General features: G+C 53.1%; 1 protein-coding gene across 1 annotated transcript in view; it reads left to right on the top strand.

Annotated features, from left to right (window-relative positions):
• The window catches only part of COL22A1 (collagen type XXII alpha 1 chain), a 237546-nt gene that overhangs the window by 198744 nt on the left and 16012 nt on the right, over positions 1 to 22790 (top strand). Inside the window, exons 50-56 of the mRNA XM_049632862.1 lie at positions 4636 to 4689; positions 8924 to 8977; positions 12889 to 12933; positions 13591 to 13644; positions 15631 to 15684; positions 21059 to 21112; positions 22585 to 22656. Of these exons, the coding sequence (XP_049488819.1) occupies positions 4636 to 4689; positions 8924 to 8977; positions 12889 to 12933; positions 13591 to 13644; positions 15631 to 15684; positions 21059 to 21112; positions 22585 to 22656 (387 nt within the window). The remainder of the gene's footprint in view (positions 1 to 4635; positions 4690 to 8923; positions 8978 to 12888; positions 12934 to 13590; positions 13645 to 15630; positions 15685 to 21058; positions 21113 to 22584; positions 22657 to 22790) is intronic.

Here is a 22790-nt window from a genome sequence, read left to right on the forward strand (position 1 = left end):
CACACACACACACGCACGCACAACTGTGATAATGAACTATTTATGATAAAATAAACACTTCTTATTTTCCACACTGGTATTAACTGTTCATACACTCATTACATTTTATATACACTCTACCCAACGCATGCACCATAATATATATGATCATTCCTCTGTTGCCTCATAAATCTTATCGTTATTTTTTTTTTAAACTATATTAAGCTATTTTGCATGCATGGCACTTTTCTATATAATGGCCCTCAAAAGTGAGGTTCACTTGTCAGGTGTAATAATGTCTGAGGTTCTTTATTTTTTTTAATGTTTATTTTTGAGAGAGAGAGACAGAGTGAGTGGGGGAGGGCAGAGAGAGAGGGAGACAGAATCCAAAGCAGGCTCCAGGCTCTAAGGTATCAGCACAGAGCCCGACGCGGGGCTCGAACCCACGAGCCATGAGATCAGGACCTGAGCCAAAGTCAGACGCTTAACCAGCTGAGCCACCCAGGTGCCCCTGAGGGTCTTGATACACACTGCCAAATTACTTTCCATGAATACTGTTCTGGACTTTTAAATTTAATATACTTCTCAATAGGGTTGAGCTCTCTAGTTAGTTAGTAAGGCTGGTCCAGAGAGATCATATGCTGCCTCCTCCATTGAGAACGCATCCCTGTGGAGTTGGTGGTCTGGCCCGTGCCTGCTGCTGGGGTCTCTACTGGCCACAGCCCCCGACCCCGGCCCTGCATACTGTATTGTTTTATTGCAGCCACACTGGCTTCCTTTTGGTTCGTAGAATGTTCGGCATCCTCTTTTCCAGACCACAGGGCCTTTGCCCATGCATTTCTGTCTACCCACAATGCCTCTTCCTTACCTCTTGCACCAGCTGCTTTTGCCTTTGCTCTTTTGCATCCCATCTCAGGCATCACTCCCTGCAAATTTTCTCTGCACCCCCTAGGCTGGGGCGGTCTCTCCTAGTCTCTTTTCCTTTCCTTGTGAGGGACTATCTCAGCAGTAATCACATCTTTATTTGTATAATGGTTTCATTAGTGACCCCTTCCTCCAATGTTCATTAACTTATTTGCTCATTCGGCAGAGTCTACTTAGGCACCCACTGTTTGCTAGATATGGAAATCTAACAGAAAAGTCCCTGCTAATCATGGGGGTTTGCTCTAGGCTGTGGGTTCTAGAAGACCAGGCTTTGGCTTCCCACACATAGTGAACACCCAGCAAATACTACTTAAAGAAACACATGGATGAATGAACTGCTCTCTCAGAGCCCTCCCTCCTCAAGTATCTGAGAAGTGACTCCACTGGTCAAAGACACATTTCCCAGGCACCACTGTCAGCTCTCCCTGCAGCCATGTGACCCTGGGGTTAAGTAACGTGTGCAGGGTGCACAGATCTTAAAAGATGTGCTGGGTTGAGAAACCCCTGTTGGTCTACACTGCGGCCCTGCAGCCTAGCCTGTCCTGGCAGCTGGAAGGTACTGACCAATTTAATTCTAGTGATGGTGAAGCTAAGGAGAGAAAATCCTGGTCTGGCTTTTGTGCCAAGCCCTTATCACCACAGCCCTAGCATACTGGAGGGGAGAGGCATGGCTTCCGGTGTTGACTTCACCATTTTCTTAATAATGTCCCCTTAGCCCCTCCACCCTGTTGTCCCTTCCAGGGGAGGGTCCTGTCTCTCAGACATAAGCCAAGCCTGGGCACATGCTATCCCTGCAGCCTCGGGAATGGCTTCCTCTCTCTCACCCCATCCCCCACCCCAGCCACTCTGAATGCCTTTGCCTCTTCTGTATCATTCCTGTGTCAGAAACACTTCCTCTCCCTCTGCCTGGAGGATAAGAATCATCGTAGCTTCGGGGCGCCTGGCTGGCTCAGTCAGTTAGGCGTCCGACTCTTGATTTCATCTCAGGTCATGATCTCATGGTTCATGAGTTCGAGCCCCGCGTCGGGCTCTCTGCTGACAACCGGGAGCCTGCTTGGGATTCTTTCTCCCTCTCTCTCTCTGTCTGCCTGTCCCCTGCTCGCTCTCTCTCTCTCTCCAAATAAACATTAAAACAAACAAAAAAAGAATCCTCATAGCTTTCATGTGCACGGTGCACACCCCCTGATGGGCTCTGTGCAAAGAGCTTTCCGCATGTTATAACATATGTACCCATTGCCCATGGGCCCTCTCAGCAGCTCATGCTGAGGTCTGGACTGGACGTCCTTTTCTCTGGGAGGCGCCCTGAGCCTCCCCAGGGGCTTCGGTAGAAATCTGAGCAGTGCTCCAGGAGCACTCAGCCCCCTACGCCATCACAACACAGATGCAGCCACACACATCCATCCGTCTCTGTCCCCAGCACAGCGCCAAGTAGTGCTTCCTAGATCTGGGCTGACCTAGGCCAGAATTCAAGGAACCAGACAGACCCAGCCGTGGTCCCCGCCAGTATGTGGCCTGGGGTCTCGTGGAGAAGCCAAACAGAAAAGGATGAAACCATTGACACAGAGCATGCTGTGCTATGTGGTAGGTAGAGGGGGGCCCAGGGGCCCATAGTGGACACCCAAGCCAGACCTGGAGGGATGTCTGTGGAGGGGACACTCGAGGCGAGTGTTCAAGGTCAAGTAGTCAAGGCTGAGAAGGACGAGAGGGGTCAGGAAGAAGGTAGAAGGAGGAACGTATAAGAGACATGGATGTATTTACGTACAGGAACTGGCTAGAAGAAATATTAAGTGTTAGGGGTGCCTGGGGGGCTCAGTCGGTTAAGCATCTGACTTCGGCTGAGGTCATGATCTCGCAGCTCAATGGTTTGAGCCCGTCTCAGGCTCTTTGCTGACAGCTGGGAGCCTGGAGCCTGCTTCGGATTCTGCGTCTCCCTCTCTCTCTGCCCCTCCCCTGTTGCTCTCTCTCTCTAAAAAATAAACACGTTTTTTTAAAAAGAAAGACTAAGTGTTAGGAAGTGGCTTCTGCTTCTGGCCAGGGCCATGGGGGGCGCACTGTGACTTTGCTAACACTCATTGGGCACCAACGGTCGCTTCTGGGAAGGAGAGCCACAAACCTCACCATTTATTAGGCACCCCTCTGTGCCAGAAAGACCCTTCGTATTCCTCCCCCTGCAGTCGGGGAGCATCTCTTTAATTTACTGAAGGTGCAGAAGCAGGTTCGGAGACATTAACGGGCCGCTCAGCAGGTCTGCCTGAGGCAGCTTCTCTCTCTCGGAAAGCCACCTTTCCTTCTCAGACGATTCCGTGGGTCACACACGGCCCTCCTCTGCATTTCCCCATGTGGCACTCGTGCTGCTCCCACACATCATGCCTTTGACCCCGGGGGGTCCTCGGGGTCTCCAGCCAGAGTCTACAGGTCTCCCGCCTGGCCGCGCTTCCTCCTGTGATTGGCTTCCTCTCCCACGCACGCGTCTCTTGACCTCCCCCCGCTGCTGCATGCATGGAGAAAAGTGTTTTCTGGAAAACTCTTGATTGAAAAGAGGACCAGTACGGCCCGGCTTGCACAGCAGCCCTGCTGGTTTCCCTGGTTAACCTGGTTATGCCAGGAGCAGCATTCGGAAAGGGTTACAGGTGTCGGTTGAGCATTGCACCAGCGCCCTGGATGGCCATAAAACTTAGATTCCAGTCCACGGTGGCTTCCCAAGGTACCAGGCCACTGATGGCTTCCCCTGCTGCCAGGCCACTGATGTTGAAGGCACTGATGAGGAACAATGCCCGGTATCCTGAATGCCTACAGCAGCAGAGACAGCCCCAGTGCGGGGGCCACCTGTCGATGCTGGGTTAGTTCTGCCTCATGGGCAGGAGCTTCCGTTCTGACCACCTGGTAACTCTGTGGAGCACACTTGCCATCTCTTTTTAGGAGCAGGGCACTGAGGGGCTGAGGATATCGATAATTTGCCCAAGACCAGGTGCCTAGTAGTGCAAGAAGGATTCAGACCTTGCCTGGGTTGACTCAGTTTCCCCTCTGCCCTGCTGCCTGGTTGCTTTCCTTCCTCAGACCCCCACGCTCACCCCCAGTCCAGGTGGTCCAGGATTGGAACCTAAGTCTGTGTGATGTCGTCGTCATTGTACAGAATTCTCTTTCCCGTTTGCAGAGACTTGAATAACGGTCTCTTAGGGAAACCTCAGGCTTCTAGTGACCTCCTTAGGGCAAGGAGGCTGGGCATGGGGAGGGAATCCCAGCTGGATCTCACGGAGAGAAACGCCAAGTGTTCACAGCTGTTCGTAACCCACACGTAATCTGTGTTGGCTCCCTGAGTCCCCGTGTGTCCCGTGCTGCCCTGTATCTGTCCAGTGTCCCCAGTGTCTCCATCAGAAGCTGCATCCTTGCCCACTCCTTGCTGCATTCAATCCCGGAGGCCCAGACATGACGCTGTGGTGTCCCAAGGTTGTCTTCATGACATGCCTAGTAGGGGCTTCTGCAGATCAACAGAACCAAGAATGATGCTATTGCAAGTTTTTGCCTTTCCGCTCTGTGCCAGGCGCTGTGGATGGGAGATCCCAGGCAGAATTGTGGTGTTGGGAAGAAACCAGGAGGTCAAACCAGTTCTGTCTGTTCAAGTGGCCCCTTAGCTGTTCAGTGTGGCTGTAGCCCAGCACTAGGCGTGTGTCCCGAACGCAGCCTGTGTCTTCCCTCCTGGAACCTCCAATAGCAATTTGATTTCTCTTGCAGGGAGAAGAAGGCAAAGAGGGCAGAGGTGGAAAACCAGGTCCCCCCGGGGAGCCGGTAAGGGACTCTCAATTTTTTACCATTTTATGCACCAAATTAGTAATGTCTCCATTAACAGCTGCTCTTTGTGGACGAGCTACTGTGACACAGGTGCAGCCAGAGTCACTTTCTCTGTGTTACTTCATTTACTTCTCCTGACAACCTTACAGGGTGAATGCTGCTGTCCCCATTTTATAGCTGAGAAAATGGAGTCTCAGGGAGGTCCAGTGATGGGCCCAAAGTCATATGATGGGCTGGTGATAGAATCAGAACTTGAGCCTGGGACTTCGGCCTGGCCTCTGCATTTTTTTTTTTTTTTTACTGCCCCCTTCAGCCTCAGTCCTGTTGACACGGGAGGGGAGCTGGGGCAGGTAGACGCCGGCTGGAGTAGAAGCCTGATACCCTGGAAGCCTGTAGAAGCCTGATACCCTGGAAGCCTGTTATCCCTACCGAAAACCTGAGCGTTCTGGCCAGCTCCAGGTGAAGGGAGTTCGCCCTTTCTTCAGCTTTGGCCTAGAGTTGCAGGTTTTGTTTTTTCCCCTTTTCTTTTTCTCTGACGTCACCTGCCCAGGACACACAGTGAAACAGACCGAATGCTTGGGAGGGAGTCTCTGTGCCCCAGCGGCAGTTGGTTGGAACAAAAAGTGGGCAGGGGGTTCTGCCGACCCGTATCTGTGGCCTCACTGTGGTTCTGCACAGTTGCCTGCTTCTTTTGGCCGTGGGTCAGGGCCCATGGGGCCAGCACGTTTGTCTCCCCAGATCCCTTCCATGGCCTCAGTACTGAGGGGGAGCTGGAAGGTGGTGTCTGGGCCTCAAGACCCAGCCCTCCACCCGCCCACCCATGGCAGAGCGTCAATGATGGCGTGCCCCTGCTAGTATATTACGCAGCCCGGAGGGAGGTGTTCTCCAGACACTGATGTGAGCCTTCTCCAAGACGCATGGCAACTTGGCCAGAATCGCTGGAGAACCAAGTGAGGTGAGACATCAGCCATCGGTGGAAGGCACCAGCTCATCTCACTGGTAATGACGTCGGGACGTGACTCTTCCCCAGCCGCCCTGGTTTTAAGTCCTGCTGAGGTCAGAGCTGCAGAACCCTTAGAGCCACTAAGAGGGATTACACAGAAGTTTCTACAGCAAGGTTTCCAATTCATTTAATTTGGTCATAAGCTGTTACGACTTCTGCATCTTACACGAGTTGTGGGAAGCACCTTCTTCATCATTTTTCACTGCTTGCCGGATGCCGGAACCAGAATTCACTGCTGAGAGGAAAAGAAAGCGCTTGGGGCAGCAAGCACTGTAAACAAAAGGCCCCTGCCAAGCCGCCGAAGCCGCCGAAGGCTGATGCCCAGCAGAGCAGCCCGTGGAGGGCACGCGGCAGTTAGCGGGCTGAGACTGTGGGAGGGGAGAGAGAATGGAGACCGTCACTATGTGCCCGGCTCACACTGCGGCACAGATGCTTTGTTACCTTTTCCACTGTGACCCCCAGAAGATCCCCATGGAGTGTGGCATTATTATTGCCCCAGATGAGGAAACTGAGGCACAAAGAGGTTAAGCAGGGTGGCCAAGGTCACACGGCTGGTAAATGAAGCTTCTGGGACTCACCCTCCAGAGGCGGACTCCCGAGTTCAGTGCTGCAGGACAGAAAGTCAACTTTTTTTCTTTTAATGTTTATTTATTTTTGAGAAAGAGACAGAGAATGAGGGGGAAGAGGGGCAGAGAGAGAGGGAGACACAGAATCAGAAGCAGGCTCCAGACTCTGAGCTGTCAGCACAGAGCCCAATGCGGGGCTCGAACTCATGAGCTGTGAGATCATGACCTGAGCCGAAGTCGGACGCTCAACCGACTGAGCCACCCAGGTGCCCCAGAAAGTTAACTTTTCTGCAGGTACGTTATTCTGAGAGTTGTCAGGCCTCGGTCTGCATCCAGTGTGTTTGTGGATTGCCTCTTCCAGTTAGGCCTGTGTCAGGCCTTGGGCCTAGACCAGTACGAGGCCAAGTCTGTTCTGGGCACGCGGTGGGTAAGTCAGTACGTGAGGAGGCAGGGAGTGGGGGCTTAGCAACTCCCACCTGGGAGCCTTCCAGAGTGTGCCAGGCGCTCGCTCCGGAATCTCAGTGTGTGGCCCTTGTGACGTCTTCTCTCTCTGAACTGCCTGAGAAATTGGCCTGGGAATGAGCGGCACAGGATCCCATAAAAGCAGATCCAGAGACAAGGATTTACGGCAGGCGGGGCGTTTGGGAAGTGCTCCCAGGAAACACCGAGGGCATGAGGAAATGAGACTGGGAAAGATCCCCACGGGGAAAGCCACCGACATCAGGCTAGGGAGTGAGCCCCTCCAGGGGTCAGCCAGGCCAGTGTCACTGGAGACCCTCTGAGAATTTGTGAGGAGCTCACTTGGAATCCGTGCCCCCAGCCCTGCCAGCCAGTCCATCCATCCGTCTGTCGATTTCAAGCCTTTTTAAATAGAGGATTGCTCCCGGAGGCATTAACGAACACATTAACTTCCACACCTCAATGTCAGGCACCCCCGAAGGCCGTTCTGCACACAGCTCTCAGCCTGAGCAGGGACTGCTTACCGATGATGGGCCCCCCCCTTCAGGGAGCCAAGCGGATGTGGTTGGAAAGCAGCAGCATTTGCTACACTCGGTGTATTTTTTCAAGTTCCTATGTGTTAGGGACATGGATGGACAGATAGACAGATAGTAGATAGACAGATGGGTAGATGATGGATGGATAGATATGTAGATAGATGGATAGATTGGTTAGATAACTTATGTTCTTATATGTTAGGGACATGGATGGACAGACAGATGGCAGATAGACAGATGGATAGATGATGGATGGAGAGATACGTAGCTAGGCAGCTTTTTGAGTTGCCTGTTGTGTCATCTTTATTAGGAGGTATTTGAGCGATAATTACAGCGTATAATGATGTACAGAGACTCTGGAGCCAAAATACCTGGATTAGAACCCCAGCTGTGTGAGCTTGAACAGATCACTTAACCTCTCTGTGCCTCGGTGTTTGAGCTGATGGAAAGCGATCATGCTTCCCTCAACGGGTTGCAGTGAGGCCTCACTGCCAGAACACGTGAGGCACTCAGTTTGTGTCTGGTACATGGAAGGCCCCCAGGAGTTGCTGACTGTTATGCTCGGACCAGTGATGGCCATGTCACCTGAGGGCAGCAGGTGTGGGAGCCAGGCTAGGACCGTGTACCCGCGGTCGTAAAGCCCTGGTGGGTGGGGGTGGGGGGGGGTTGTGCTGAGTTTGCGACTGAGAACAGGTCCCGGGAAGGGAAGATCGAGATCACACGGCTGGACTCGAATCAGTCACACAAACCTGCCCCACCCCCTCCTCTCCGCGATTTTCCCTCCAAATCCACAGATGCGCCTCACTCTCCTTCCCCACTAATGGGCCCCATCGGATCCTCAAGGTCTCCAGGCTGTGAAAAGGAGGGGAATGTGGGAGAAGGGCATCTCCTCCTGTCTCAGCGAAGGCGGGATCCGATGCTGCCCCACCCCGCATCAGTGGGATGTGCCCTTTCACCGGCTCCTTGGACTCCACACACCCCACCCCAACCATGTCACCTGAACTTCAGCTCCCAGTCTCTCTTTGGCTGTTATTTGTGGCTAGTTGTGCCCAGGGCAATGCCAGGCTGCTGGTGGTGAAGAGTTTGAATGGCCCGGGTGTCCCCACAACTTCTTGTAGTAAAGAGAAGCTGGGCCAGGGAAAAGGAGGGGTGAATGGCAGACCTTCCTGTCCGAGGCAGCTGCCGGCTGAGATGAGCAGCCTTCGGGGATGTCGCACGCAGCGGGGATTCAGTCTGGCTTTGCCATTGATGAGCTCAGTAAAGCTATGGCTTCTCTGAGCCTCAGTGTCCCCAAGTGTGACGTGCAGCAGTTGATAGCTGCCTTGAAGCGGTTCTGTGAGTGAGCACAGAGTCATTGAGAACCCGGGTGTCTGCAGCGTTTTGCATCCAGAGCAGAGCACTTTTGAGAACGACCAGGGGCCACTAGGAATAGTGGCTTCAGAGATGACACCCTGTGTAACCAGCACAGTCCAGGGAAAGTCCAGGAGCGTGTAGCCTGGACACATGGGGGGGGATTGGTACGGACTGAGGTGGAATACCGTGCCGGGAAGGAGGGTTGGCAGGGGTGAGAGACTGGCCACTGGAAACCTAACGCTGCGAAGCCCAGGTGGCCAGGAGGGAAGATCCTTATCGTGGTGTCCCCAGGCTCTTCTCTTCTTTACTCTCAGGGCAAAACTGGAGACCCGGGTCTACCAGGACCAGAGGGAGCCCGCGGCCTGCCTGTAAGTGCCCCTGTGTGTGTGTGCGCGTGTGTGTGTATGTGTGTGTGCATGCGTGCACATGCATGCTTGTTGTCCATAGTACAATGCAGCCTCAGCCACCCGGCTCCTGTGCTGAGCCCGCCCACTCTGGATTCCCAGAAGTACCTCTTTTCCAAGGCCCTGGTGCTCCTACGTAATAAATTCAGTTCTTTCATGTATGCATGGCTGTAGGATTATATTTTCAAAATGACAACCATTGTTGCCATGTTGTTCTAAGTTTTCTTTGTTCTTAACCCGTTTACGATCATTTTAATGGGATTTCTCTGGATGATAGAACCTAAAAAGGAGTCTTAATTTTAATTTTGAACACTTTCCATGGCTAAAGGTTTTTTCCCCAATTACGAAAGTAACCCATTCTCCTTGTGTGACAATGACAGTACTAATACAAAAAGAATAAGAAAAATAACGTTTTAGAGAGTAAGATAGAGTTACTTGTAATTCTACGACACAGAGGTAAAGCTGTGTTCACGTTTTTGTACATTCTTTCCAGATCTTGGGGATGTAGGTATGAATTCTGTATGAATTCTGACTTTTATTTTAAGTATGAATTCTGACGTTTATATTTATATATCAATCTATATCTAGCTGTCAAGCTATTATACGTGTAACCATACATAGATAATTTTTCTATAAAAATGAACTCTGTATTTGGGGGTTATTTTTTTTGGCTAAATGTTTCACTTCTTCATAATTTCAAAATTGTTTACACAATTCCATAAATTTATTTTTAGGAAAAAAACATTATTTTTAATAAAATTCCTAAAATCCAATTATCTGGCAAGAAGTAAGAGATCAAAATGCTGCTTCTATTTCCTTAATGTGTTTTTCTGTTAAAATCAATAACTCACCTGGCTAGTATTCAATAAGAAGGAACTGGAACACAAAAAGCAATTTCCTTTTTCCTAAATCTCCTTGCTTTTCACCTGATTGTCCTTTAGGAGAACAAAATCTAAGGATGGGGAATATTACTTCCTATGGTGGAATTAAAACACAGAATTAGTGTTGGCTTTTTTTTTAAAGGTGGTTCCTGGCTTATTGGAGGAGAAGGTCTTCCTTTTAGCCAAGGGGATCCATTTGCTGGGACCCGTGTTGGGGCAAGACGCATTTCTCAGTTGAGACTTGCAAGGAATCCTACCTCACTGTAGGCACAGGGGTTAGAGACCCATGTTCTCTGGCTGGCACAGCATAAGTCAGAGAGCAAGGCTTTGAAGAACCACACGGCCTCTAAGATGGACAAATGTGGGTTCAGCTTTCACCTTGTCACTTACTAACTTTCATCAGGAGACCTCTCTGGACTTCTGTGTCTTCTTCTATGAAATGGAGATCAGAATATCTCCCAGTTCTGTAGGGTGGTTGTGAGCATGTAATGAAGCGCGTGAAATTCCCAGCCGCGTGCCTGGCCCCGCGGTGAGGCTCCCTCCATTGATTTTGTCCATGATTATATGGGAAGAGAGCGTACCAGGGGCCCCAGCTCTGGGATGGCTGGATTTGGGATTCTAGTGTCTTCGAGGAAGGTGCTGGGGCCCAGGCAGGCCCTGACCCTCTCCAGGGAAAGAGAACTGGCCTGTGTTGAACAGCAGAGAACACTTGCTTATCTCTTAGGCGGTGCTGGCAGCAACTCGGCCAAAGTGAGTTCTATCGCCATTTTACAGATGTGGAAACTGAGTCCCACTGAAGAGAAGTAGAGTAGCCGAGACCCCCGGCTCCCAAGTGGTTCTATTCCATGGTTCTATTCCAGACCTGATTCCAAAGTCGGCCTTAAGGGTCCATGAAGCCCCTTTCCATAGATTAATTCTGCAAAGCTATCTATGCCTGGCAGGTGCTTTCAGTCTTCTCATTTTGTAGGTGATGTTAGGACTCCCGAGGGCTGAGCTGACTTCTCCGAGGTACAGTGGTTGATCTGAGCCAGCTTCCTTTTTGTCCTCTGCCTCAGTCACTGACGCTTCCTGGCTGGTCACCGAGTGACGGCCCGGCTCTGGTGGTGGCACCTCGTCTAATCCTCACCACAACCCCACAGACAGGGGTCACCTCCCCAGGGATAGCCGAGGCCCCTGAGGCTCAGAGGGGGAGCCACGTGGCCAGCGGCTCAGCAGGGATGTGGAACCCACCTGGCCAGGCTCCCGGCCCCTGCGTCCCCTGCATCTCCTGGAGCCTGAGAGCTTGCACCTGTCCCCACACCACCTGCTGCTCCAGAAGCCTTCCCCAGAGCCCCCCCTCCCAGAGGCAGGTGAGGTCACACATTCTTACCACCCAAATCTGGAGAAGCAGGGTAAAGAGCACGTTCCCAGGGTAACAGCCACCACATCAGAGAGGCCGCTAGGTTGTCTCTCTTTTCGGACGGCCAGGCCCTGTGGTGGCCTTCTCCCCAGCCGGGTCTTCATTCGCTTTTTGGAACCAGGAGGTAAAATCAGGGCATAAGGTGAGAGGAGAGCGTGGTGGGGTCAGCCAGGAGACATTGGCCTTGGCTCTGGATGGCCTGGTTTGGCCACAAACTGCTGCCTCCCGGAGCTGAGGGTGACAGTGGGGAGGGCGTGCTCTGCGGTCAGACAGACCTGGGCTTGGGTCATGGCTCTCCCGCTTCCACCTGTGACGGACAGGCCTGAGCCTGCTGCTTCTTACGTAAAACGGGGGAAAGACGAGCCATCTCCCAGGCCTGCCATTACACTGCAGTGACAGGATGTGGCAGGGGCTCCATGGGGAGGGATTTCCTCCCTCTTCTCCTCTGCTACCGTCTGAGCTGTGTGCACGGGCTCTGCTCACACAGGTCCGTCGCTCTGTGCCAGCCGCCGGCTGGGGACCGGCTGGCCGGGGGCACTGGGTGCTGCAGGGGCTCAGAGCAGTGCTCTGGCCAGGATGCCCGGTGACAAAGGTACGAGGAGGGCCTCGGAGAGTGAGCGCGTGAGGACTGAGGGAGACGGGGCTGGAGACAGGAGGCTGGTAGGGAGGAGGCCTCCAGCCAGGAGGAGTGTCCCGATGAGGAAGGGATCCGCCAGGAAGAGAGGACATGTGTGCCCGGGCCTGGAGCGGGAAGGGAGTGCCTAGTGTGCAGCCTGCAGAGGACACAGAGCCTGGGACGTGGCACGGTGAGGTGGCCAGGTGGGCAGGCGCCCTTCAGGCGGGGACCGTGCCACTGGGTGTCAGCAGGTAGGGAAAGCTCCCCGAGACCAGAGCTGGTGAGACGCCAACCCAGCGGTCAGGAGAGTGTGCAGAGCAGGGACAGCGGGAGGGCCTCGGGTCTGGGCAGACCGGGATCTGAATCGGATTATTTTCTGATCCTGGGACTCTGGGCAGGTGTTTTCTCTCTCGAGCCTCGGTGTCCTCACGCGTGAAATGGGGTTGTTACACAACAGGCTGGTCTGGCTGTTAGAAATGATGGTGTCAGCCCTGCTAACGGCTTCCGCTTTGCTCGCAGGGCTTGACGCTCTGTAGTAGTGCGTCAGGTGATCTCTGTGCAGGGAGAGCCCAGCGCTGTGGCCCAGGACAAGGCTGTTGCGGGGGGCTGGCCACAGCTGCAGGAACGAGGGAGGTGCCCCGAGATCTACCTGTAGAGTGAAGACAGGGAAACACGTACCCCAGGGGCCAGGCACTGGGGGTACAAGCCAGACGGGGGAACATCAGGACGATGATGCTCAGGAGGACATGGGGCGACACCCTGACTCGCTGGAGCATTTGTAGGAACAAGCCTTGCAGCTCTAGTCATGGTGCAGAGTCACCCCGTCACCCAGCATCAAGGGCCTAGCCTCTGCCTGGGGTCTAGAATGTGAGGCGTCAGGTGAACCACGGCGAGAGGGGGCGCACCTGTCACCCCAGGTGCCTGCCCCTTCTCGCCTGTTCAGCCTGCCCTTTGGTGGACTAATTCCTCTTTCTTCCAGGGCTTCAAGGGACACACAGGCGACTCTGGTGCACCGGGTCCCCGGGTAAGTGGACGTCTAGCCTTGGCGGCTGGCCCAGGTGGACGTGAGCTGGTGCTTCTAGACTGAGGGCTCCTGGCCCCGCAGGCCAGCACGGCAGCTGGTCGCCCGAGAGAGGACAGCAGGCATCATGGGAAGTGCCATGCCCGGTCTTGGTCTGGTTTTTCTAAACGTTCCTTCTGGGGGCCAGACATTGAGGTACAACTGATGTGACCAAATCAGCCCGGAGTCAGGAGGCCTCTGTGGGTTGTGCTGCCCACAAGCTGTGCAGGGGCCCAGGGCTAACGTTCTTCCCTCTCCTTCGGATGCCCCAAACAGAAGGAACCTGGAAGGCTGGTCAGACCCCCAGCCGTGCTCCGTTTAGGGACGGGAAAGCCGAGGTGTCCAATGGGTCAGCCACTGAAGAGGCAGAATTCCCCGCCGGTGTGCCTGGCCCTTGGGCTCGGTTTTGCCTTTGGTTTAAAGAGGCACAATGGGGTCCAGGCCCTCGCAGCTGGCCGTGCGGGCACTGCAGACCCCGGCTTCGGCCAGGACTCAGTGGGGCTCTTTCTGGTGGGCTGTGCTTCTGGGTCTTTCCGCCGCCCAGGTGCGTGGAGACCAGGCGCTGGCATTCTGCATTCTCTTCCCTAACGTGGGTATTTTGTTTCCACTTCCCCCTTCTAGGGAGAGCCTGGTGCCATGGGGCCCCCTGGCCGGGAAGGGTCGCCAGGAAAAGATGTGAGTGTGGGTGTCCTGTGGGGCCCGGCTGGGCCTGTGGAAGGGGTAGAGAGAGTGGAAAGTGTGCATCCCTGAGGGCTCTGGAGGCTGGTGCCTGTGGAGGCTTGCATAGGCAGATGCTCGGAACTGTCTAGTGATGTCTCTCACCTGCCGGCCCCTGGGGTCCTCCTTGGAGTCCTGAGGAGGCCCTGGGGGTCTGGGTTTTCAGCCTCAACAGTTGGGGCCTGTGCTGCCCCGTAGCTAAGGAGGCTTTGCTGAATCGATCTTTCGTACCTGTTAGTATCAGTGGTGGCATTTGGGGTCCGGCCTCACATGGGTTTGAATTTCAGTATCTCCCAGATTATCTCTCCAGCCCGGCTGCTCCGCAGTCTAATGAACCCACCATCATGGCCACCACTAACATGTGCTGTGTGGCATTTAAATTTTTTTTTAATGTTTATTTATTTTTTAGAGAGAGACAGAGTGTGAATGGGGAAGGGGCAGAGAGAGAGGGAGGCACAGAATCCGAAGCAGGCTCCAGACTCTGAGCTGCCAGCACAGAGCCCGATGTGGGGCTCGAACTCATGAACCTCAAGATCATGACCTGAGCCAAAGTCGGACACTCAGCCAACTGAGCCACCCAGGCGCCCTTCTCATGGACTTTTTGATCTTAGGATCAGGGCAGGGCAAGATATCTTTTACCCTAGTCCTACCGATAGAAAACCTGAGACCCAGAGAGGTCCAGGGACTGACTGGTGGTCGCACAGGCTGTCAGAGGTGGGAGGAGGCGGCCTGGGTGGGAGGCGGCCTGGGTCAGCTCTGCGTGCCCCTGGGGGACCAGACCTCATACATGACACATGTGGGAGGTCTGACATGTGTGGCTGCAACTTGGCCTCCTGGGAGTGGTTATTTGCTCAGGAGCATGGGCACAGGGTCCATGTCCAAGTGGTCCAAGAGGTCCAAGGGGGTCTCATGTCCACCCTTTATATCTGTCAGGATCTGCATTTAAATCCTGGGGAAGTGCACCCCGCCCATGGCTCTTGATGCACATTGTCTTCTTGACTGACCTGTTCCATGAGATCATAGAGCTAGAAGGGCCTTAGAGGACCAGCCAGGCTCCCATGTTTCTCCTCAGGAGCAGAACTGGCTTTACAAAGCCAGTCTAGTGTAAGCAGCGCCCTGTCGTGCAGCTAAAAGCAGAACAGCTGCATTGACCCCGGGCGGGGCCCTCTCCCAAGCCCTGACCCCGGAGGCACCTCTCAAGGCCAAAGAGCAGCTTGAAAATCCATTCCCTCTCGGTACAACTTATAGCCAGTTGCATGGAAGGAGCTCCCCAGGCAGGAGTGTGGCTGAGCTTAGCTCCCCTGGCAGGTCAGGGAGCAGCTGGGACGGGAGCCTAGGATGCCAGACCAGGGGGCAAGTGCTTTCTCCCTCCTTCTCAACTATAGGACTCTCATCGTTTTAGAGCTCCATTTTCTAGAGTGTTTGAGTCTGCTCGGTAGGGAGCATGGCCGAGCTTCTGTGTTTTCATTCATAACATGGCAGAGAATGACAGCCACGCCACGAGGCTGCTTGGAAGACCAGGTGGTGGATCATCACCACGTTGCACCCTGGAAGGCACTGTGTGCACGGGCAGCGTTTTTCCTACTGTGGCAGCAGAGGCAGGAGTGAGTTCAGTCACCGTCCAGTGAGTCAGGGACAGACGTCCAAGATGGCTTCTCTTCAATGGCTGCCTCCCTTAGTTCAAAATGGCGCTAGCAGAAATCGCTGTGGGATCGGGTGGACGGTGTCTGAGCAAGTAAATAAATAAACCAGGTTCACGCATTTACCCATCTACATGAAATGAGTTCGTCCATGCTTGGAATCACTGGAGATCGGTGATGAAGGGTCTGAACAGTTAAGTTGGGTCTCTTGGGGAACGTGATGAAGTTTGGCCCACATTTGAAACTGTGTCTCCATTATCTGCATGTATCCCCTTTGTGATAACGTGACCCCTCTCTGTTTCAGGGTGACACTGGACCCACAGGGCCACAGGGTCCCCCAGGACTAAGGGGCCCACCGGTGAGTGTTACTCTCCTCTATGTTTGCCTGTTAGCCCAGTGACATTTGGTTGGCTCATCCTGGTACAGCCCTGTGTGTTGTTTAGAATTGACAGTATTATAGGGGTGCCTGGGTGGCTCAGTCGGTTAAGCGTCTGATGTCGGCTCGGATCATGATCTCATGGTTTGTGAGTTCGAGCCCCGCGTCAGGCTCTGTACTGACAGCTTGTAGTCTGGAGCCTGCTTTGGATTCTGTGTCTTGCTCTCTCTCTCTGCCCCTCCCCTGCACATGCTCTGTCTGGCTCTCTCTCTCAGGAGATGAATAAATGTTAAAAACAAATGGCAGTATATCCTAGAATTTGGAAATAGCTACTGCCCTAAGCCCCACTAGTGCCCTACTACATGTACCCTAGGCTATTTTCTGGGACCTCCTGGCATGGCAGGGCCCTGTAGGACTTCCCTTAGGTCATTCTAGTGTGTGATGCATGATCTGTGTATTAGTTTGCTGGGGCTGTCGTAGCAAAGAACCACAAATTTAGTGGCTTCAACAACAAATTTATTGTCTCACAATTCTGGAGGCTAGATGTCCAAGAAATTTCCTGTCTTACTATTCCAGAAGCTACAAGTCTAAGATCAAGATGTGGACAGGCTTGGTTGCTTCTGAGGGCTGTGAGGAAGAATCTGGTCTGTTCCCCTCACTTAGCTTCTGGAGATTTCCTGGCAAGCTCTGTTGTTCCTTGGCTTGTACAACATGACTCTGATCTCTGCCTCCGTCTTCACATGGCATTGTCCCTGCGGGCATGTCTCGATGTCCAAATGTGCCCCTTTTCTAAGAACACTAGTGGTATTGGGTTGGGACCCGCCCTGCTCCAGCATGACCTCATCAAACTAATTACATCTGCAGTGACTTTGTTTCCAAATGAGGTCCTGTGCAGAAATGGCACAGTTGTGACCCATGCTAATGATAGAAGGAATCATACAGAATCCAAATTAAAAGAAGATTCTCTTTTCACCCCACCTCTACACTCCAGAGGGAGCCACTGATAATAACATTTTGTGTTTATTTTAAAATGTCTTCAGTGCACCTATAAGCATGTAGATAGAATACACATCTGTTACACGACACTTTATCTTTGCAGTTTGCTTCTTTGCATGGTGTATGTGTGCGTGTGTAAATTTTGGAGGAGTATGGAGTAGATGAGTGAATAGCCTGTAGCATAGGTATACGTGGGCTTCCTGGGTCCCGGTTACACAGCTGGTAAGAGCTGTAGACAAGACTTAAACCCAAGACTTTCTGACACCAAATCCAATGCTCTGCACCTACCACGGCCATGGCCATGTTCTTTGTCCTCAGAATCCTACCGGACGCACCTGGGACAGGTCTTAGGCATTTGAATGCCACATCTTTTTGGAACTCACCAAGGGGCGCCTCTTTCTTGCCTGGTGGGGCCACAGTGACTCACATCCCCCTTTCTACACTAAGTCTGAAGCCCGGGGGATGCAAAGTGGCCAGGTGCCTCCCACGCCCAGTCCTGGATCCCCTGCGTCTGAGGAAAGGCATGAAGGACAGCTGTCAGACCAGGATGCGGGCAGCTCAGTGAGCCCTACTATTCTGGGTGTTTCAGCAGTGGGACACATGTCCCCTGTGTGCAGTGATGGATACATCATGTGCTGGGGGACTGGCCACAGGGCGACACCAATGCTCAGGAGCAGGGCATTTGGTGCTTTGGGGATTTCCATCCCAGCCCTGACTTCATATTTTCAGATCACTGTCTGACCGTGTTCTTCTCCTCTTTTTGGAACATGGCATTTGCTCATCCAACAGCATGCACTGGGTTAGGGAGCTGAGCTGTCCACCCCCCGCCCACCATTGGTGGTGTCAACCTGCAGATCCTGGGGGCATCAGCACCATCCCTATATGCAGGGACCAGGAAGCTGACACCCGGCAGGTCTCCTCACCAGGGACACTTAGTCCCTAGGGCTTGGGATGCCCAGCCCCTTTACTCTTTAGGTATGCATACAGACCAGAAACAGATACTCAGTACAGCTGTGGTGTTAAACTTTCATATGGGATGAGGAGAAAATGTCTGAATAGGCCACGGGGCAGGAATGTAAGGGCAGAAAGATGGAGAAACCCTGCTCTGGAGCCCCAGGCACCCGCTGGGGCCCCTTCGGGCCATCCTGAAGCTTCCACACCCAAGCTCTGGAGTTAAGCTTGCATCTTGTTTTACAGACTGGGTGAGTCCATAGAAGGATCACCCCCCAACCCCTCTGGTCCTGCTTCTTTATCTGTAAAGTGAAGGGAAGTTGTGAGATCCAGTAGTTAAATTAGTGAAGTTCTGGAACAGTGTCCAGCCCTCGGAACATTCCCAGCACTGGCCCCCTCCAGGGTCTCCTGGCACAAAGTGGCATTCTGTACATCCTTGATGAATGCCAGTGTGTTGAGGGGCATGGAAGAGGGAAAGGAAAGCAGCATGTGGGGAAGAGCGAGTACTCTGGGACAGGTGTGGGGAGGGGAGATGCTGACAGCAGGCCCCGGGGGAGGATGCCAAGGGCCTTACACCCACATGCAGGAGATGGGCCTTGGCCCGGAAGCCCCGAGGTCCCCAGAGGTGGCTTTGTGTTTTTCTAATGTGCCACCATCAGTGCTGAGTGGCCATCACAGGGACTCCGTAACCAACAATAAACCACTAGAGTTTGCCAAATACTTAGTTGAATGCATTAGAGGAGGTTCTAGGTTATCCCTCTGATAACCTCTTTCTCACTCAACTGGAATCGATCGGCCTTCCTGAGTGAAGGGAAGATTCCTCGCAACCTCAGCAGGTTCATACAACCTTGAACCAGACACGGAGTGGTTATGGAGAGCTTCCAGGAAATACTGGCAGTCCCAGTGTTGGGGACACATGGGAATTTACCTATTCGCTCTCTGGAATCCTACAAGGCCGGGGCTCTGACCTGCTCCCAGATGAGAAACACAGGCAGAGAGGTCAAGTCACTCACCATAGATCACACAGCAGGGAAATAGCAGAGCCAGGATTTGGACTCAGGCAGTCTGATTCAAGAGACTGCAGCTGAAGATCTACCTGGGCCTGTGTGTGCCACATTTCCTTCTCAGATCACCCTGGTTGGAGGTGCGCAGAACAGGAGTTTGGAGCATAGAGGAGGGGCTGTGGTTTCCAAGACAAGTGGGGCATGAGGAGTGGCCTACAGCCCAGGAGGGAGCCAGGTCCCAGCCCCTCCCGGCCCCCAGCGCCCTGACAGGTGACAGGTGGCTGCCCTGAGCCGCCCCTCCTGAGTACATCCGCCTGTGTTGGCACCGATGGTAATGTGTCTTGGCCCTTATCCTCTCTGCAAACCAGAGGGAGGAGGAGGAGAGAGATAATTACCATAGGGATGAGCCAAAGCACATATTTTTAGAAAAACGCAGATGGGTTGGTGGGTGGGCGGAGGGAGGTGCCGGGAGGAGCCACCACATCCCATTCCCTGGAGGGGTCCTGTGCGGATCCTGGGCTTTCTCTGTGCCTCGGCTTCCTCATCTGTGATACAGGGATAAAGATATCCACCCTTCAGGCTTCCTGGAAGGATCATGTGAGCTGTGCCACATGAATCATCCGTGGTCACATGGGCACTTCTTAGGCATAAGATGTGAACCCTATTTAATCATGATCACCAGCAGGTCGTGTCTTTCATGAGACACAGGGCTGGGCTCCGAGCTTCCTGGGTTCCAATCCCAGCCCCTTCACTTCTGTCTTGGGCAGGTTGTATAGCCATTCCGTGACTCAGTTTCCCCATTTGTAGAATGGCAATGTTTGTATCTGTTGTGCGCAGCGAGTGACTGCATGCAAAGTCCAGTGTGTAGGACATTGGCTCAGACAGCGTTAGCTTCTTTTTACTATAACATGTTTCCCTGAAGCTGACTCACTGGTGGATGCGTGCTTCACAGATTATAGAATGTTAGCACCTTTTGGTTACAGGATCAACGGAGAGTGGTTTCCTGGGATGTTCTTCGTGCATTCATTCCACAGAGTATCCCCTGTGTGTCTGGCACTATGCTAGATGCCAGGCATAGAGAGGGGCAAGACACACACTATTCTTTGGGCTGCTCCCAGCAGGGAAGAGAGACACATAAAGACACAGCCATCTGGTGGGGGAGGTCCCGAGACGGAGGAGAGTGGTGGGCAGAGGCAGTGACCAACCCAGCCTGCTGAAGCCAAGCTGTGAACTTCAGCCTTAATAGGAATTTGTCTGGTCCTCAACGGCATAGCTAGAAGAATTCTTAAACTTTCTGACTTTTGCACTACCAATGTATTTATCACAATTTTGGGTGTGCACAAAATACCCAACTCAGAGCATGCAAAATCATTTGGGTCAGTCCTGGATTCTGGAATGAGCAGACCTTCAATTTAGTGGCTCCACGATTGTGCGCAGCCATTTTTCCTGTCTGTGTCAGTATCATCATCTCTTGGATATAACTGTGCCCCTAGTGGAACAGTAGAATGCAGTTAGCACCTGGACAAGCACCCTAAGCTGAGAACAGCACTGCCGTGTTCTGAGCACTCTTGTGTTCTTCCTTAAGACAGCCTCTGAGCTGAAGGATGGATGGATGGATGGATGGTGGTGGGTGAGTGGAGGTGTGGGTGGATGGATGGGTGGATGGATGGTGGGTGGATGGATGGAAGATGGGTGGATAGGTGGATGCATGGGTGGGTGGATGGGTAGATGGATGGATGGATGGATAGATGAATGGGTGGGTAGGTGGATGGGTGGGTGGGTGGATGGGTGGGTGGGTGGATGGGTGGGTGGATGGATGGATGGGTAGGTGGATGGGTAGATGGGTGGATGGATGGATGGATGGATGGATGGATGGATGGATGGATGTGTGGATGGATGGATGGGTAGGTGGATGGGTGGGTAGGTGGATGGGTGGATGGGTAGATGGGTGGATGGTTGGGTGGGTGGATGGGTGGGTGGGTGGATGGATATATGGATGGATGGATGGATGGATGGATGGATGGATGGATGGATGGATGGATGGGTAGGTGGATGGGTGGGTAGGTGGATGGGTGAATGGGTGGATGGGTGGGTGGGTGGGTGGGTAGATGGGTGGATGGATGAGGTCATGATTATTTACTACACCTGTTCTGTGGGCAGCACTCACCAACCTAGGCTTTATCATGCCCACAAACTCATTTACAATATTATGAGTGAGGTGTTATAAGCTCCTTTTATAAGTTGAGAGCTATCCTCTGAATAATGATGTGGCTTACTGAGAGCCAGGCTGGCCTGCATGACAGCTCTCCATATGATATCGGGTTCTCCACATCCAGCAGTCTCTCTGTTCCACTGTCCTGTTCCTCGATGTCCTGGTAGATTATTACTTGTGTTTCTTCCACCAGGGTAAGAATGGATCACCGGGATCTCCAGGAGACCCTGGCCCTGCAGGAAGCCCTGTGAGTACTCCCGCGGCTATAAGGTGGCATCAGGGCCAGCTTTGCAAGGGGCATGGCTTTCACATCACAGATTGCCTATTCTCTACCCCTAGAAGCATCAGTGGGAAAATACGGTATTTGAATGATAGAAATAGGCTGGAAGTGAGAGGCTCCAAGAAGGACCCCTTTCAAAGTCTAAAATGCATGTGATTATGCACTTGGTTCTCTGTACCAGTCATACAAAGGTACAAGCCTATTAGGACTAAAGAAGCGTGTAATAAGGTTGCACTCTAGACGCTGCATATTTTTAGAGGATGGAGGAACAGGGTCAGGCCTACCAACCGTTACCCGAGTAAGGACAGGGTAAGCGTGTTATGTGGGGATAGGTATGGGACAGATTGTCTGAAGGGGTTATTCCTAGTGGTAAGGAGGTGGGGGCTGGGGAGGGCAGGAAGAAACAATGGGTGGGATCCGTGGGTAGTGGAAGGAGCATCCAGGTCACCGGATTTGGGATTAGGTCTAGTAGATGGGGAGACATGCTGGAGAAAATGGTTCTCTGATGGATTCAGGGGTCAGATGAGTCAAATCCTTTCCACAAGTCTCCTCCCAGCCTAGCCTTCTTGTAACCACCACCCCACCCGCCCCGGGCTTGGTGAGTCAAGCAACAGTTGTGCTGGACAGTGGGCAGACCAGTTGGCTGGCTAACTGTCGTCATTGTGGAAATGAGAGTGGCCCGTCCGTCCTGGTTTGCCAGGAGCCTCCCTGGTTTTAGCCCAGAGAATCCTGCATCCTGGGAACCTCATCATGCTCAGGCAAACCGGGCATCTGGTCACCCCAGTGGAGACTCATCTTTCTGTTAGACCTGGGACAGCTGCACTAGAAGAACTTAAACTCCTTAGCGAATGGAATGACTGATGTTCCTCAGAAGCCGTGGTGTGAGGCTTGTCACTGCTGGTGAGACGAGATGGGACTGGGCCATGAGTCTGGCTTCGTGCCTGGCACAGAGCTGGCCCCAGAAGAGCTGACTCACACATGTGGCTACCCGGAAGGGCTGGAACTGAAAGAGTCCCCAAAACTGCTCCCCAGAGGCGATCCTACCAAACCAGGAGCCTCGCTGTGCTATTGGGAATAAGTGTACTAAGGGCGGCTTGGAGGGGCCACACACAGACATACACACAGACACACAGACACACACACACACACACACACACACACACACACACACAGAGCAGAGTGTTTTTGTTACATTTTTCTCCCATTTTGCTTCTGTTGCTTTGATTGGGAGGAGATGTTTCTTGTCTTGCCCCAGCCTCAACAACGCTGTTCAGGACACAGGGTAGCCTCCCGACTGGCTGCCTTCCCATACCGGAAAGGGCCATTCTTCTCTTTGTTGACGTCTCTACCCCTCAGAACACAGTGGGGTTATGAAGCTTCTGAGTCTCCTCGGGTCTGCACTTGACCTTGCAGCGTTGATATCTGTCCTCCCTCTGCAGGGCCAGAAGGGAAACAAAGGAGACCACGGCAGCCCGGGACTCCCCGGCTTTCTGGGTCCCCGGGGGCCTCAGGTAAGCAGAGAACTCCCTGGGGGGCCAGGTGCCCAGCTCTGGTAGGAGTTTCCACCCACTGTGTCTTCAGGTCCTCCCGCTCAGGTCGTGTCACGGTCACGTCATGGTGCCGAGGTGGCAGTGTGCATTGGCTG

This window comes from Panthera uncia, chromosome F2, assembly GCF_023721935.1.
Source record: "Panthera uncia isolate 11264 chromosome F2, Puncia_PCG_1.0, whole genome shotgun sequence".
Taxonomy (NCBI): Eukaryota; Metazoa; Chordata; class Mammalia; order Carnivora; family Felidae; genus Panthera; species Panthera uncia.